The sequence below is a fragment of the Gigantopelta aegis genome, chromosome 10 (assembly GCF_016097555.1).
Source record: "Gigantopelta aegis isolate Gae_Host chromosome 10, Gae_host_genome, whole genome shotgun sequence".
In the NCBI taxonomy this organism is placed as follows: domain Eukaryota; kingdom Metazoa; phylum Mollusca; class Gastropoda; order Neomphalida; family Peltospiridae; genus Gigantopelta; species Gigantopelta aegis.
The window spans coordinates 23,430,682-23,448,565 of NC_054708.1; the positions used below are offsets into that span (position 1 = coordinate 23,430,682).

General features: G+C 36.7%; 2 protein-coding genes across 2 annotated transcripts in view; both read left to right on the forward strand.

Moving 5' to 3' along the window:
- The first annotated feature begins 1,006 nt into the window (after nucleotides 1–1,006).
- On the forward strand, nucleotides 1,007–8,624 carry LOC121384779. Its single transcript, XM_041515358.1, has 5 exons — nucleotides 1,007–2,055; nucleotides 3,503–3,664; nucleotides 5,016–5,171; nucleotides 6,964–7,101; nucleotides 8,254–8,624. Exons 1-5 carry the CDS (start codon nucleotides 1,011–1,013, stop codon nucleotides 8,256–8,258), a joined length of 1,506 nt encoding a protein of 501 aa, XP_041371292.1. The 5' UTR covers nucleotides 1,007–1,010; the 3' UTR covers nucleotides 8,259–8,624.
- Nucleotides 8,625–15,124: 6,500 nt separating this feature from the next.
- LOC121384661 (sushi, von Willebrand factor type A, EGF and pentraxin domain-containing protein 1-like) overlaps nucleotides 15,125–17,884 on the forward strand; it is a 50,044-nt gene continuing 47,284 nt past the window's right edge. The window contains exons 1-2 of the mRNA XM_041515146.1: nucleotides 15,125–15,154; nucleotides 16,346–16,398. The gene's annotated coding sequence lies outside the window, so the exon portion shown is untranslated. The remainder of the gene's footprint in view (nucleotides 15,155–16,345; nucleotides 16,399–17,884) is intronic.

The following is a 17,884-nucleotide window of genomic DNA, read 5'->3' on the forward strand; positions in this document are numbered from 1 at the left end:
CAAGATAGATAACGAAAATGGGTTACATGCGTAAACTGATTACATGTCGATTATTATGTTTACATCTGTAGTAAAGTTAGCACACGTTGATTTTTATGTCAATACTAATGTTTTGACAAAATCACCTATGTGCTATTTATTTCCGGGTTAAACCCTAATGTTCCTAGACTATATAGAACTCACTAAATTGTCATTTAAAAGTTTACTATTGTTATTGTGTTTATATTTTAAGCTGCTGAAACCAGATCGGAGTATTAAATAGATAATAATGTTGCCCAGCCTACCTAATCTTCCACCATAATAATGATAATGACAATAATAACAACAACAACAACATCAATTATACATACATACATACATACATACATACATACATACATAGATACTGTACATACATAATGTACATACATAGTTCTACTAGGTTTGGGGCATGCAAATAAAAATACATATAGTGATTTTAATTGTTATTTCATTCTATTTCAAATAAAATCTTAATAATTAATATTAAAAACAATAATTATCTAATAAATTTGTTAAATGTATTAGTTCGTTCAATTATCATCGAAAATGTAATTTTTAAGTAGGCCTACACCAAACACATTTCCTTGTTCTAATTTATATGAATCATATAATCATTTTGCTGTCTCCGGCTTCTTTTATTCATTATTTAAAAATCAGACTGCAGATGTGAAAAATGTTCTCGCTAAGATAGATAACGAAAATGGGTTGATTATTATGTTTACATCTGTAGTAAAGTTAGCACACCGTGGAAACTTGGGGACTTTTGATGTTATTACTAATGATGTTTTGACAAAATCACCTATGTACTATTTATTTCCAAGTTAAACCCCAATGTTTCTGGACTATATAGAACTCTCTAAATTGTCATTTAACAGTTTAATATTGTTATTGTGTTTATATTTTAAGCTGCTGAAAACAGATCGGAGTATCGCCTATCATCTGAATTTTATTATATTGGTAACCGGTTTGACGACGAAGAGGCGGAGACTATGATCAAAAACAGCTTCAGCAAAGCATTGGAAATGGCCATGCATGCTTGCAGTGACGTCGACTGTAAGGCTGAAAATATTATACTTACATTTGTCAAAGAATCTAATGGAAAAATTAAAAGGAAGCCTCCATGGTTCTGGTCATCTATAAACAGAGGTTACATCAGGCACAAGAGATTACCTACAGACAAAGATGCCTCTGAAGAAACATTTCATATGTCAAGACCATATATCACTGCTTCTCCAGAGTTTTCGTCTGGAGATGACTTTATTCCCGTTTCAGAATCAACTGGAGATGATTTACCTTTTGTCCCAGGGGTTTCTGGAAAAGACTTGACTGCTGCTTCGAAGTTAACTGAGAATAACTTTACTCCCACTTCACAGTGGAATGATATGAGTACTACTCCGGAATTATCTGCAGACAACATTACTCCTGCTCCAGAAATATTAGGAAATTACTTAAGAACTACTCCAGAAGTTTCTGAAAATTACTTGACAGCTGGTTCTGATTTACCTGGGAACGACTTTACTCCTGCCCTAAGGTTCTCTGGTAATGACGTCAATGCTGGTAAAGAGATCAACGATAATGACATAACTACTGATCCGAAATTATTTCAAAATTATTTTACTTCTTCTTCAAAACTAACTCATACTCCAGGATTACCTGATAATGTCTTGACCACAGTTCCAGAATCATCTGAAAATGTATCCACTCCTTCTCCACGGTTATCTGGTAATAGCTTAACTGGTGCCCCAGAGCTATCTGGGAATGGTGTAACTACTGCTCCAAAGTCATCTGGCCATAGCGGAGGCAGAAACATGATTAGACATCGACTTTTGACGCTTCGGTTCGATCTCGTCGTAAGTGCCAGGAACGCAAATGCAGACGAGGCGAGTGCAATACTCAGTTCCGTAGTGCAGAGGACGTCAAGACCGCTGTACAACTCGTCTGAAGAGTTCCCCCTTCATGACTTCAAAATATTAGACATGGCGGTGCAGTGCCAGGCTGGCTTCACCCATGCCAAGAAGTATCATGGAAGATGTGGTATGTATATAGGCAGTTGTTATTAGTATTTTAGATCTTTTACTTTCTACTATTTTAGATGATGCCAGCGTTAGGTACGTACTATCTGGTCTATGGGATGCTGCATATAAAAGATCCCTTGCTGCTAATCGGAAAGAGTAGTCCATTGTGTGGTTTCTTCTACTATTATATGTGTGGTCCTATTGATATGTCCGACGCCATATCAACATGTCTTCTTGCTTTACATTTATTAAGTGTATACTTTATACCAAAAAAGGGTGTGCGGTTTTTGCTCTTAAAAAATAAAGAACCTACTTGATGTTATTGGATTGTAGGATCGAATTCGTTCGACGGACACATCTACCAGTTCGATAACTCCTGTTCTCATATCTACATAATTGAAACATTAACACTTTCAAAGTTGTAACTCTACAGAAGACAAGAGGCAAAATGGCGTTTTGACAACGTCATGACTACTCCAATTAATCTGTCAGGTGTTTCGTATTTAGCTATACGGCCACTCCCAATGAAAATACAACGTCCTTTCTAGTTGACTGCAGGACTGCCACTCCCCAGGATGACAAAACGTCCTTTCTATTTAAAATGTAGGACTGCCATTTCTCAGGATGACAATACTTTCTACTTTACCTACAGGAGGACTGCCATTCTCAGGGTGACACCACATCATTTCTACTTGGCCCATAGGAAGACTGCCACTCACCAGGATAATACATCCTTTCTATTAGATATATGAGGACTGCCACTCTCAGGACGATACATCATTTGTACTTGACCTTTGACATGTAGGATTGCCACTCCCAATGATGATACGTTATTTCTTCGTGATCTGAAAGAGGACTGCCACTGTCCAGGATGACACATCTTTTCTACTTGACCTTTGAGATGAATGCCATTCCGCAGGATGACACAACGTCCGTTCTACTTAATCTGTATAACTGCCACTCACCAGGATGACACGTCCTTTCTACTTGTGGCGGGACATAGCCCAGTGATAAAGAAGTTTAGGATCGATCACTTTATATCTGTGTGGTCTTTAACCATATGTCTGATGCCATATGACCGTAAATAAAATGTGTTGAGTGCGTTGTTAAATAAACCATTTCCTTCCTTTCTAGTTGGTCTGTATGAGGACGGCCATTCCCAGGAACGATACATCATCCTATCTATTGACATATAGGACTGCCACACCCAGAATGACACATCATTTTTACTTGAACTATAGGAGGAATGGCACTCCCCCGAATGACACATCATTTCTACTTTACCTGTATAAGAACTGCCACCCACAGGATGACACGTTCTATCTACTAGATCTGTATGACGACCGCATGAGGACTGCTACTCCCAAGGACGATGCAATGGATGTAATGTACTCACGAATCACTATTTCAACATACTGCAAAAAGCTTACACAGATTTTTCCTCTAATAATTTCTTTTTTTTTTAGTTGCCTGTGGTGTGGGAACTTTTCACAAGAAAAATCAGGACCTGTGTATGCCTTGCCCCAAAGGCAAATATCAAACAATCGAGGGACAGACGTCTTGCATAGCATGTCCCCCGGGGACCTCCACTCTCGGCAATGGGACCAAAACCTTAGCTAGATGTATGGGTATGTAATAACTTTAGTTTGTCATAGAACAAAATAATAATAATATAGACTTTAGTAGGATAAACTAATGAAGAAAATATACTTTCAAACTCCATTCCAGACAACATTGTTCGCCAAGGCCCAGTTTTAAATAGCGATCTTGGCATTCAAATCGCCTTAAGTCTCTACATTCTACTATCGGACTTACTGATTTAAGGTGGGTACTGTTCATATTTTTACGATTTGTTTTTCGAAATAACCATATGTTGGACATCAACTTCCCGGTAATTTAACATTAAACATATCTTCAATTCCTTGCCTATACTGGGTGGAAGGATCAAATCCTCTTGGTGGATTCATTCTTGGTGTGTTTTTCCACCGCCTAACCAGTGCCCCACGTAATCAGCGGTCAACGACCTTAAGCGCTCATTGTTTTTTCTCCCAAACGATTTATAATGTAAATGCACCTGTAATAAGCGGTCACCTGTCTAACGCGGCCAGCGGTCACCAAAATCGGATCCCAAATCGCTAAAATACCTGTATTAAGCGGGCACATTAAATGTGTACTATTATACAAAAGGGATATTTTAACAACAGCGATAAAGTGCAGCAAATAACCGATCTTCACACCTTCAGGAATACTAGTACCCATTCAGTCCCGACATCTCTACTGTGTATCAGTTAAGAAAATATGACTCTGCAATGCATCTAATTGCCTCTGGGCAGGCTACTCTTGACATTTGTAGATCCACTTACTATGACAATACACCGCATGAAGTAGGAATTAAATAGAAAAAGAAAACAAACTTGAGAACGGTTAATTTAATACATGTACATTCCATTTGCATTTTTCTGAAAGATACATGTCATAAGTTGATTTATAGTCAACTGTGAAGCACACATCCGTTAATTAGCAGTACAGACGGTACAAAACAAGAAACAACAACAAATGTTTTAAAGACTATGTATGTGGCAACCTGTAATCAGCTGTCACTTAAGCGGCCACTTTTATCTACTCCCTTATGTGACCGTATAAGACAGGTTTGACTATATATATATATATATATATATATATATAGACCGTAGTATGTGCTGTCCTGTCTGTAGAAAAGTGCATATGAAACAAATCCTTGCTGCTAATGAAAAAAAGTAGCGGGTTTCCTCTAAGACTTATATGTCAGAATTACCAAATGATTGACATCCAATAGCTAGTTTTCTAGTGGAGAATACATGGTCATTACAGCTGTGTATTTTTAATATCATTTGCGTGGTTTGTAGAGTTCTTATTGTACCCCAATTCAAAAGTGTGAGAGACCTGCAGTTTCACTGATGATGACAACACATTAACATAACACCAACCTTTTTGTTTCAGACGCTTGTAAGCCTCATGAATATTCATCAACGGGACTACAGCCATGTTTTAGATGTCCAGGAGGGACCATCCAACCTCGCGAGGGAAGCACGTTCTGTCATTTATGTCCTCTTGGGACAATAAACCACAAGGTCACCAAAGAACCTATGTGTATTCGTAAGTAATCGAGGTCAAGTTCATAATGCGTTTTATTTTCATTTGGCTCCATTTTTATTTTTACATAAAAGAATATCCTGAAGACGTCATTTACTTGATCCTATTATATATATATATAACAATATGTATATTCATGGAGATAAGGTTAAAAAAAACAAATTTCTATAATTTCAAAGGTACCAGGGTGGCACCCTTTAAAGATACAAGGACTGCAACGAAACTTTACTGCAAGGTTGTCTGGGTTACTGCAGGACTAAACAGTTACCTTGTTGATAGATTATGAACTTATTATGTTTTCATACTATGTAAGGTAGTGAGCTAAGGGTTCTAACCTTGGCATTACCATAATATTTCGGACGTATTTTTATATTAAGAAAACATCCATGGTAAACTTTAGCCAGGTAATTAAAGCAGGTTGTTTCTGAGCGCACAGGGAGGGGAAACAAAAGCGATATTTGTATCTTTATTTATACAGAGAACAAAAAACCCCAACACAATACAGTTCTGTACACTGCCCCAGTCCCTCGGTTCCTATCGGCCTGAATAATAATAATTTTGTTAATCTTTGTCTTACTTTGTGGTGTATCTTTAGGCGCGTGTGCAGGAGGAGGGTTTCGGATAGATAGAGGTTTATAGAATCGGTCACTATTTTGCCAAAGGTCTATTCGAAGAGATACGGTCCTAATCATGTATTACGGTTTTGTCTTTCTGATAAACAATCTTTGCATTTTTCTTTGGTGATTTGGATTAAAATAAGCGCTATTTACAGTAGTTTTAAAATATTTTGTAAAGTGAGTTTACAGGGTTCGAATTTCACCACGGCATCGACGGCAATTGTCGTCAGTGCCCTCCTTACTTGCCGTTATGCCCCTAAAATCTTAAGGTGTCGACAGCAACAAAAATGCTGCGCTGCCTTATCTGATTTGCCACTGTGCCCTTTGGAATTATTATTTTTTTTTTTTTTAAACCCAGCATTTGTTTTATTTAAAAATGACAAACCATAACAGTTAAACAAAACGTGCTAAAATTCCCATAAAAATGACGTTACTTACAGAAATTTAAGTTGACAACATTTATAAATATAGTGTTTGTGAATTACATATTTGTGTATATATCTTTTCGACTTGACAAGATGATTGGGATGTTGCAGTTAAGAACATACTTCATTCTGTCAAGCCAGTTTTGTACCATGACCGCATATTTGACGTATTCATTTATTTTAACCTTCTAGTGTCCAAGTACTCAAAATCAATACCAATAATTATCATATTCATTCAACTTACAGGTGTTAGTGTATATTGAACATTTCCATGTTGATTTTTGAATGTTCATAAATTTGTATATATTTTAATAATGTAGAATATCTGCTACTTCGAGCATTTAAGAAAAAATGTAGCATATATGCTACATGTTATTAACTTTGTAAAATACATTATTATGGCATACATCTGTATCAAAAATAAGTATCAGAGTCCAAGACCATAAGGTGAAATAATTTTTGTCTTAGAAACTTGATAGAAAGTAAGTTGCCTTTGTGTCCCCCTTTTAAAGGAAAATGTTGCCTTCATGCCCCTCCAACCTGCCTTGGTGCCCATATGTTTTATATTAAACCGAAGGTTACACTTGCCGTGTCCCCCCAAAATTGAAATTGGAACCCTGTGAGTTTAAACAGCAAACAGTCAATCAAATGAAGACTAGCCGTAGGCTAATTTCAATTTACGGTTTCGTCTTGTGCTAAACATCCAAGAACGATAATACATAGTACGTTCGTTTTCTATTATGACTATTTCAGCTAGGGAATACTGTAACCAGATCCAGGGTGGGTGCGATCATATCTGTGAGACGATAAAGGGAGGCAGCACGTGCATCTGCAAGAACGATTACATACTTCAGGCAGACGGCTTCACGTGCGCCAAGCTGACGTATAAAGGTTTGAGTCATGTAGTGTCCTCAGTTGTAATATATTATCTGTATTGTAATACCTGACTTGAATTGTAATAGTAATAATGATGATGATGATGATGATGATGATATTGTAATACCCGACTTGAATTGCAATGATGATGATGATGATGATAATAATACATACATACAGAACAATTTATCTTATTTATGGGTGAATGTAATTTAAAAAATGTATTAAAATGCAGACGTACGCTTCCTAAAAAAATTCCACGGCACATTCCCTAAAACATTTTTTTTTTTTTTAGGTTTTAAAATAAATCAAGTCAATTCAGGGATAATTTGATAACAAAGGGACCTATATTAAGTCATACCATGCCGTATTACTATTGTCTCAAGTCATCTAATAAAATACAGGGGACCCTTATTAAGTGCACAACGACTGGTATATCAAAAGCCGTGGTATGTGCTATCATGTCTGGGGGATGGTGCATATAAAAGATCCCTTGCGCTAATGGAAAAAATGTTGCGAGTTTAATTTCTGTCAAAATTACTAAATGTTTGACATCCAATGTGCTCTAGTGTGGTGTCGTTAAACAAAACAAACTTTAACATCGTGATTTGTTTTTCATAAAAGATACTGCAAAACGCAACGATGCAATCAACACATTTTATTTACGGTTATATGGCGTCGGACATATGGTTATAAACCACACAGATATTGAGGGAGGAAACCCGTTGTCGCCACTTCATGGGCTAATCTTTTCGATTAGGAGCAAGGGATCTTTTATATGCACCATCCCACACAGGATAGCACATACCATAACCTTTAATATATAAGTCGTGGTGCACTGGCTGGAACGAAAAATAACTCAATGGGCACACCAACGGGAATCGATCTTAGACCGACCGCGCATCAAGCGAGCGCTTTACCACTGGGCTATGTCCCGCCCCCTCAGTAAGAATTGAGTGTTAAAAATGTATTTCTGGATATATGGTATCACTGTAGTGATACTCTGTTTAAAACGAATTTTATACATTGTGTTTTGTTTGTCATACAAAATATTGCAAAACGTCTGTCGACATACGAGAATATATTAATAATCTTTAAGTTTTAAATACGTTTTCACTGGATATACTATATCACTGTAGTAATATTTTATTTAAAATGTGTTTTCAGGATAATCCAATTGGTACCTGGATCAGGCGAGAGTTCATCTAGAGGTCACATAATATAGGAAGCGTCACTTTTCCATAACAGAATTTGTCTTGACTTTTTTACTTTTGCTGTACAGAATTTCAGTTTATTTTGATTATATGCCTAATGCGTATGCATGTTTTTTAAATATTATATAAGATAAAACTCAGCTGCATATATGTATTATAGGTTTGGCTTCTATTGACTGAAGTGATAACATTGTATGTTTTTAGACATTTGTATATTTTATACTTTACGAAACAGTCGAAGTAACGTAAACAGAATTCCTCAAATAATGTTCATTAAATATTTTAAAAACTATTTTTAAATAAATGATATGGCAATAGTATTTACTTAACTGTGTTTTGTTTTAAATTCAAGGAGTCATCTGCTTAATTGTTTTGCATGTATACCCACCTACAGTAGCAACCATACATGACACATGACGTTTTGTCATATGTTTTATACATATGCTTCCATACTGGTCTGATCAATTATCAATTTTAACAAAAATTAAACAGTGTGAAAATTGTCAGTGTACACTGACAGTGCGCCACATTTTGATGGAGTTTGACCATCTGAAGTCGACGAGAAATGACATAATATTTGGTAACAGAAATGTTTTGGAATCTTTTAAATTCCAATCAAAATTAATATTAAAGTTTTTAAAGCACTTTGATTTCTAGACAAAGTTTAAAAAAAATATTTACCTTGATATTTGTATTGTGTTATACTCCCCACACACACAGCGCCTTACACTGTGGTTTTACATACTTATATAAATAATATTTTAATATACTATATCGCACCCAATAGCCGATATGTATTTTTTTGCTGGGGTGTCTTTAAACATTCATTCATTCATTTACTCTCCATTTTCGTTGTTAACGGGGTACTCAAAACCTGTGCACTGCAACATAGATATAGAATGAAGGCCTACATAAAATGTATTCGGTAAACCGAATAGAATCCGTTAATTTAAAGGGACTGTCCTGAATTTGTTTCTGACTAACTGACGTTTTAATAACTAACATTACATATCAAATAAAAATAACATTCTGCATAAAATATCATCTGCTTTATATTAAATGTGTTTCTGATCGTCCTAGTGTTTGTACTATGTCAAACTTAAGTTTATGTCGTATGTACGAAAACAAAGTTTATTTTGTTTAACGACACCACTAGATCATATTGATTTATTAATCATCGGCTATTGGATGTCAAACATTTGGTAATTTTGACATATTATAGTCTTAGAGGAAGGAAGAAAGGAAATGTTTTATTTAACGACACACTCAACACATTTTATTTACGGTTATATGGCGGAGTACATATGGTTAGGGACCACACAGATATGGAGGGAGGAAACCCTTTGTCGCCACTTCATGGGCTACTCTTTTCGATTAGCAGCAAGGGATATGCACCAACCCACAGACAGGATAACACATACCACGGCTTTTGATATACCAGTTGTGGTCCCGCCCCTCGTATGTACGAAGATACAGAGATCGATATTCTATACAAGAAACTATATTTCTTACACACCTGTTGGTGAGAACACCATGCGTTATTTTTTTTTATAACACATTGTTGTTTACACATGTACGTGTGCTAACAATTTCAAGACATACGGCTGGCTGCTCCTAGGTGATGACCAGGTCACAACTGCCATAAATCCAATGAAACACCACACGATGGACATCGATTACATTGTGGCGTATAGTTAACCTGACAATCATGGGTCTGTGATGCGTAAGTTAGCTACAAGTGCAACGGCTGTTAAATAAATTTTAGTCGAAAAAGATGTTAAAATGTGCTTAAAACTTGGTTTTTGAGGATATGTAAGAAATAGAATAATACATTCGTGTCCGTTAGACGTCATTTATCTCACAACTCGTTGTTTAAAAACGTATCAAACTCGCTTTCGCTCTTTAGATACATTTTAAAAGAACTCGTTATGAGATAAATGGTATCTAACGGCCACTCATGTATTATCTCTATTTAGTATATAAATTTAGTTGTTAAAAGATTTTGTTGGTCGAAAAGTCAGGACATTCTCTTTAATTCAATCAAAACAGAAACGTCTTAATTATCATACACGTAGAAAAAGGTTTTAAAATTGTATTTTAATGCAAAATAAATTCGGTGAAAGTACAAAATAGTCCCAACACAATAGTCTGTTTACCAAGGCACAACATTTTGCAGTTCAGTATCCACAATTGTTCTCTGCGGTTTTTGCATCTTTGGAAGGTACTGACTGAGGATCAGAGGGGTGCAAACTTGGCACACTTGAGCATTTTGAAATCTTTAAGATGGCTGCCAGAACACAGAACTTGGATACTTTATTACATATAAAGAAACTGTTGATGTCTATGACAGAATTTTAGAGGTCGAGGAATTAATTTTGAACTACCCAGCATCTTCCAAAGATGTTAAAACCACAAAGAACAGTAAGTGTGGGTTCCGAAGTGCAAGGCTCAGCCAAAAATTAGTTTGGCAAACAGACTATAAGCTAACTTTAAAATATAGTCTGCATACTAAGTGATAGGCGTAAACAGTGACTAATCATAGTGTTTATAGAACACTGGTATTTAAATATTTGTATAAATAAAATAAGTTAATTAATTAATAACGGTAATTACGTATACTTTTAAAATATATGAATGTTTGAAAATTTAAATTACAGCATGGTGGCAAAAAGAGGGGTGTCTTTAATGGATTAAAGTAAAAAAAGTAAAGTTTGTTTTATTTAACGACGCCGCTAGATAATATCTTATCATCGGCTATTGGACGTCAAACATATGGTCATTCTGACACTTTTTTTAGAGGAAACCCGCTGTCGCCACATAGGCTACTCTTTTTACGACAGGCAGCAAGGGATCTTTTATTTGCGCTTCCCACAGGCAGGATAGCACAAACCATGGCCTTTGTTGAACCAGTTATGGATCACTGGTCGATGCAAGTGGTTTACACCTACCCATTGAGCCTTGCGGAGCACTCACTCAGGGTTTGGAGTCGGTATCTGGATTAAAAATCCCATGCCTCGACTGGGATCCGAACCCAGTACCTACCAGCCTGTAGACCGATGGCCTGCCACGACGCCACCGAGGCCGGTCTTAATGGATTAAAGAGAACAATGACGGCCTTTCCAAAAATTGGCGATATATTTTAAATGACAAAATTCATACTTTTGTTTGGTTCTTTGCCGGACGACCACGTTACACATTTGAATACAGTTGAGTGTGTCGGTTGAGGTGGCAGGGGGTGATGCGGGGTGGTGGTTTTGTGTGGGGATTCGGTGGTCTCACCTCCCATGCACCATGCTGATTTTCTTTTTAAAAAAAATATTTTTTCAGGAATAGCATCACTCGCTCGCAACGGCACAGGCCATAAGCGTACGAGATGGGGTGGGGGGGGGGTGGGGGGGGGGGGGGGGGCATTTCCCCCCTAGTGCCGAAGCAAATCCTCAAATTCGGGTAAAAACGGAAGAGATATACATGCACAATGGGCTAACCTGAGACCTTTAAACCATGTATTTCTATCATTCTACCCGCGAAATTAGTTGTAATCCACGAGACAATGAGTAGTGATTCGTTTGTAATCCTATATAGCTGTTTGGTAGTTACGCTTAAAAGATAAACGTTGTTATTCAGATTCGGGCCTTTTCGTTTAAATCGGGCAGAAACCCGTCTTCCTCTCTACAAAATGGGAGCCCGTGCGCCTGTGGTACAGCCCCTTCTGTACAATTTTCTGATGTATTCACAGCGACACGTTAGTCTTGATTGATAGAGAGGTTACTACAAACATCAGAACGACAACAAATACAGTTTTGTATATACAGACATTGATAAACTAAACAAGACAATATCTCTAATATGTAAAAAAGCTCTATATATTGTAAACATGTTACAGGGTGTATACCACCACATCAAATCCCATAGACGAAATAGTAACATATGTGGCTAAAAACTCCTACCTGCAGCGTATCAATCGACATAAACGCCACGGATATAAATACTACCGCCCCCACCCTTAAAGTGAATCAGAAATAAATGGGAGTAAAGCTGCTCATTTAAGAGATAACGGGTAGCATCTATGACTAACTTTGTTCCACACAAAATGTGAGTACGTTTCTTTACAGGTACCCCATACATGTTTCAATCACAAAGCTACTTTACACATTGGCACTAGATGAAATAAAATTGCACACATTTGTTCGCCCAGATGAAACTAATTTGTTTTTACGACCAACACACTCACATTTATTTATCATCAATCACAGGACTTGTGGTGTTAACCTAGGCATGGTATTTTGTAGAAATGGATCATTTCTTCAAGAAAAAAAGACGCTTTTATCGCAAGCCAAAAAAGGAATGATTTTGTTAAAGATTAGAAGTAAAAGAAAATTAATTTACGTATAGACTATCAGGTACGCATTTTTGATAGTACTATTGTTCCAATTCTATTATATTCTTCAGAAGTATGGGGATTTAGCAATAATCAAAATATTGAACAAATACAGTTAATTGTTTTAAAAGACTCTACTACCTATGATTTATGGCGAACTGGGTGTTTTCCCTCTGGATATTAAGATCAAAACCAGGATGCTTAGCTTTTGGGCCTCTTTGATTACTGGAACAGCTTCTACAATATCCGCAACATTATACAGAATTATATTATATGAAACTGCCAAGTAGTTAATTGATATAGAAGATACACTAACGGGAAATTATTGGTTGAATCAACATATTATAAACAAGAACGCATTCATTCATATTGTGTCTCAAAGGTTAAACGATCAATACATACAGGTATGGCATGATAATTTAAATATCTATCCAAAATGTATTACCTATTAGAATGTATTAGAATATTCAAATCAACACATTCATGCGAAAATTATCTTTTTCACTTACTGAAGAAACTATGGACAGTCTATATTCGATTCCGGACTAGTAATTATTATTTATCAATTGAAACTGGCTGATGGCAAACCATTGAAAGATAAGACAGAATATATCCTCTTTGTAAAATTTCTTAAGGTGAGAATATCATTATTTATTTCAGTGTCCTTATTTTACAAATGAAAGATCAACATATCTAAACAAATACTACTACGACAGACCTAACACTTTCAAATTTTATCAGCTATTGAATTCTACAAAGTTAGCAACCACAAAGAAATTATGTATGTTCCTTTATACTATTGACACTGTTTTTAAAAACATGTATATGCTATAATTATTTCCAGTGTATTATTATATCATATGTATCACGCCTAGAGTACACCTCTGCCTTTAAAACTATTTTTATATAACAATTATACCCATTTATGTATTATTGCTATTATTATACACCATAATTAATTATTATATAACATAAATTGTTAATAGTACACTGCAGCTGTCAATATATACGTTTGTAAACCACCTCAATGCATCACCGTTTGGTGCTCTGAGAGAAATAAAGTTCTGTTCTGTTCTGTCAAAAGTTGGGTGCACCTCGAACTTTGACCCAGCAGGGAGTTATTTGGTTTGGTGCTACCTACAATTGTAGCAAACTCGGGATAGTCCCTTTAAATTTGATGGCTATATTCGATGCAGGTTTTTTTTCCTAGAACATTCAGAACCACATAATATAGATGCAATCTTTCAAAAATATCCTCTCGAGATCGTGGTGTGTGTGTGTATTTTGTGAGGGGGCGTCTTTGTGTGTGTGTTTGTGTGTGTGTGTGTGTGTGTGTGTGCATGCGCGCGCGTGCATGTGACCGTCCATATCAACAAGTACTCATATCTTGTGTGTAAGCCTGTGCGTATGTTAAAGTTCAAGTTTAAGTTAAAAATGTTTAACGTTTGTTTGTTTTGTTTTGTTTAACGACACCACTAGAGCACATTGATTTATTAAACATCGGCTATTGGTTGTCAAACATTTACTAATTTCGACAGTAAATCTTTAGAGAGAAAACCCGCTACATTTTTTTCCATTAGTAGCAAGGGATCTTTTATATGCACAACCCCACAGAGAGGATAGCACATACTACGACCTTTGATATACCAGTTGTGGTGCACTGGCTGGATCGAAAAATAGCCCAGTAGGCTCACCGACGGTTATCGACCGCAAACAGACCGCGCATATAGCGAGCGCCTTACCAATGGGCTATGTCGCCCCTAAGATGTTTAACGTGCACATTCAGAGCAAGTTGCTATAGCGCACGCCTGTCATGGGCGCAAATTCTCACTATTGCCAGGTCGTGTATCCAAGACAAACAAAAGTTGGGGAGGGAGAATGCGTGAGCGCGTACACTGGCAAGTGTAAGGTACCACCAGCACCCCGACCGGCGTCGAAAGTATGCGAGGTGTATTGGTGACAGTACGAAATTTGCAATGTGTTCCCGTAGGAATTTATAGCCATTTTTAAAGGTTTTGTGCGTGTTCAGGTTGTCTTTTCACTGTGTTATTCAAACATTTTCATAACCCGCCAAAAAGAGCTCCACCCTCAATCGGTTTGGTTATGTAAGAGTTTGTTCGAACAACGAGCGTGGTTAATCTTTTTTTAACTGGGTCTTAGCATGTTAAACCACTTGGTTGATTGTTTGATTTAGGTTGCGAGGGTATGCGCGTTTGTGTGTAAGTGTATGTGTCGCATCTCTACTCGAATCCCACCGGAACACAAACACTAATTGCCATTGTAATGTTTCCGATAAAACCGCTATGGTGAAGTATTACGCTTCCGACCTAGAACAGAACAATGGATTACAGGAACTTCCTTGTAGAATGAAGATCTGCGAGACACGACGCAGTAATATGTACATTATTACTGTTTGTTTATTCTTGCATGCGGTTTGATAATAGCATCTGTTGATTTGGAAAGGTTACGACTAAAGGTAAAATTTTATTACATGTAATTAGGGGACATTTAACATTTATTATATTCAGAATATGCATTAAAATAAATATCAGTTTATTCAGTTTCTATTATGCAATAGCCTATTGCCTTGAAAGTAACTAAAATTAAGGGAGAAAAAAGTGTAAATAAACTTTGTTGAAAAATAACAACTGAAAATGGCTATGGATTAGATCATTAAGGAGTAGTTTATCCATAATATTAAATCCAAAAACGAAAACAAAAAGAAAACCGGAAAAGAACAGAGCTTTGAACATGTAAGCATTCATTACAAAAAGATGGAGAATATGTAGAAATCTCAAAATTAACAATTAATAAAGAAATACGCCAAGAACTGTACCAGTGTGTAATTTTAATAAGATAAATATGACCCTCAGTGATGAAATCCAAATGAGTATTTTATGTTTACAAATGACCCCCCCCCCCCCCCCCCCCCCCCCCACCACCACCATAATACAAAAATATATGTGATGTAATTAAAGCCTTGGAAGAACAGAAGACTATCAACAGAAAGTTAAAACCCCCCCCAAAAAACAGAATTAAGAAAACAAACCCACAAAAACCTAACGGTCATTATACAAGATCAAAGGGACAGTGGATTGAAGAACGAGAAAATGCATAAATAGTTCTGTAATTTATTACTACAGATAATCAAGACAAAATTACAGCTAGAAAATGGAAGACAAAAATAATTAATCAAGAGGAATTTTTAAAAGAAACTCAAACTTTATGTATATGTATGTGCGTGCATGTCTGCATGATTGCATACTCAATAACTGAGTATTATCTTTTATATATCTGAACCTACCGAATATGTTTTATGCTGGATTATTTGAATTTTATTTTTAGAAACTTTATTTGCGGAGTGTGTGTACGTTGAACATTTAGTCCCTTTTGTTGACTTTTGGCATGAGGGAGGTTATTTTCGACAAAAATATATAAACTATTTCATGTACGACATTCAAATATGATGGGTTTTTCTTCTTTTTTGTTTTGTGGTAGTTTTAATTTATTTAATAACATTTTTTAAGTTGTAGGTAAATCAAATACCCAACAGCCCTATATTCCACAATACGTGATTATTTTTAAATAGTTTTAGTTCCATAAATGTATTTTTTGTTGCTATGGATGCATTGGAAGGTATATCTTAAAACTGTTTTTGTTTTTGCAGATTATACGTACCAGATATCATGCGTCTGGGGACTGTCTTCATCCTTTTACTTGGTATGAATACTAATAGTTATATTATTGTTTGTGTATGCTATAATTGTTCTGTTTTCAGTACTCTGTATTATCCTTCTTAATAACTATCCCAACATAGTTTTATTATAATATATATATATATATATATATATATATATATATATATATATATATATATATATATATATATATATATATATATATATATATATATATATGTTATATTCTGTCAAAAAACACAAAAAAACCCAACGCATAGGTGATAGAGAAAGAAGAAACGTGTTTGATTTTGCAAAATATCGGGATTTTTTTGTATAATTTTGCTGAATGACCATGTTTGTTAATGTTCCTGGAATGGGACAGCATGCACCCTAAAACTAATTTAACGTACGTTGTGGCACGTTGTACGATAATTGCAGGAAATCGGCGTGAAATTGTCAGATTTTAGAGGATGCACGTGAAATTCGGGGAAAAGATTGGGGTAGTGGTGGGTATTTAAAACTGCAATGCTCTCAAAGATGCCTCATTTCCATTTCGACGTAGACGAGTTACAAGATGCCAAGACTAAAGCTGTATCCTAACCGGCCGCGAGCGATGCGAGCGATTATTTTAGAAATCATTGATTTCAATTGCTACATCCTAACCGCACGCGTGCGACGCGACATACACATCTGTCGGCCGGTTAGGATAGAGCTTGAGCCTGCCGAATCGAAACATTGCAATAGGCCGCCTCCAGTTAGGTAAATCGCAGTTAGCAGTCGCACGCCACATGTTTTATTTAACGACGCACTCAACACATTTTATTTACAGTTATATGGCGTCAGACATATGGTTAAGGACCACACAGATTTTGAGAGGAAACCTGCTGTCGCCACTACATGGGCTACTCTTTCCGATTAGCAGCAAGGGATCTTTTATTTGCGCTTCCCACAGGCAGGATAGCACAAACCATGGCCTTTGTTGAACCAGTTATGGGTCACTGGTCGGTGCAAGTGGTTTACACCTACCCATTGAGCCTTGCGGCACACCACATGAACGTCCATCAGTGCATCATTTCGCGTCTATGGGACAGGTACCAGCAGTTTCAATCAGGTGAAGACTGGCCCAGAAGTGAAAGACCTCGCATAACAAGTGCAGCACAAGATCGCTACATCCGGGTTCTGCACTTGCGTCACCGAACTGCCACAGCAACGAACACTGCTGGACGCATATCTGGTTTTAGAAGGGTGTCTGCACAAACCATTCGGAACGGACTTAGAGAAGCTGGTTTATGGGCTACGAGACCGCATGTTGGCCCCGTCCTACGACGTCAACATCGACATTTACGTGTTCCCTGGTGCACGAATGTACAGGGGTGGAACTTGGGAAACTGGCGGCGAGTATGGTTCAGCGACGAGTCACGTTTCCTTCTACAGCGACGTGATGGACGACAACGTGTTTACAGACGCCGCAATGAACGTTTTGCCAACAACTGCGTCGCCCAAGTTGACAGATTCGGTGGAGGGAG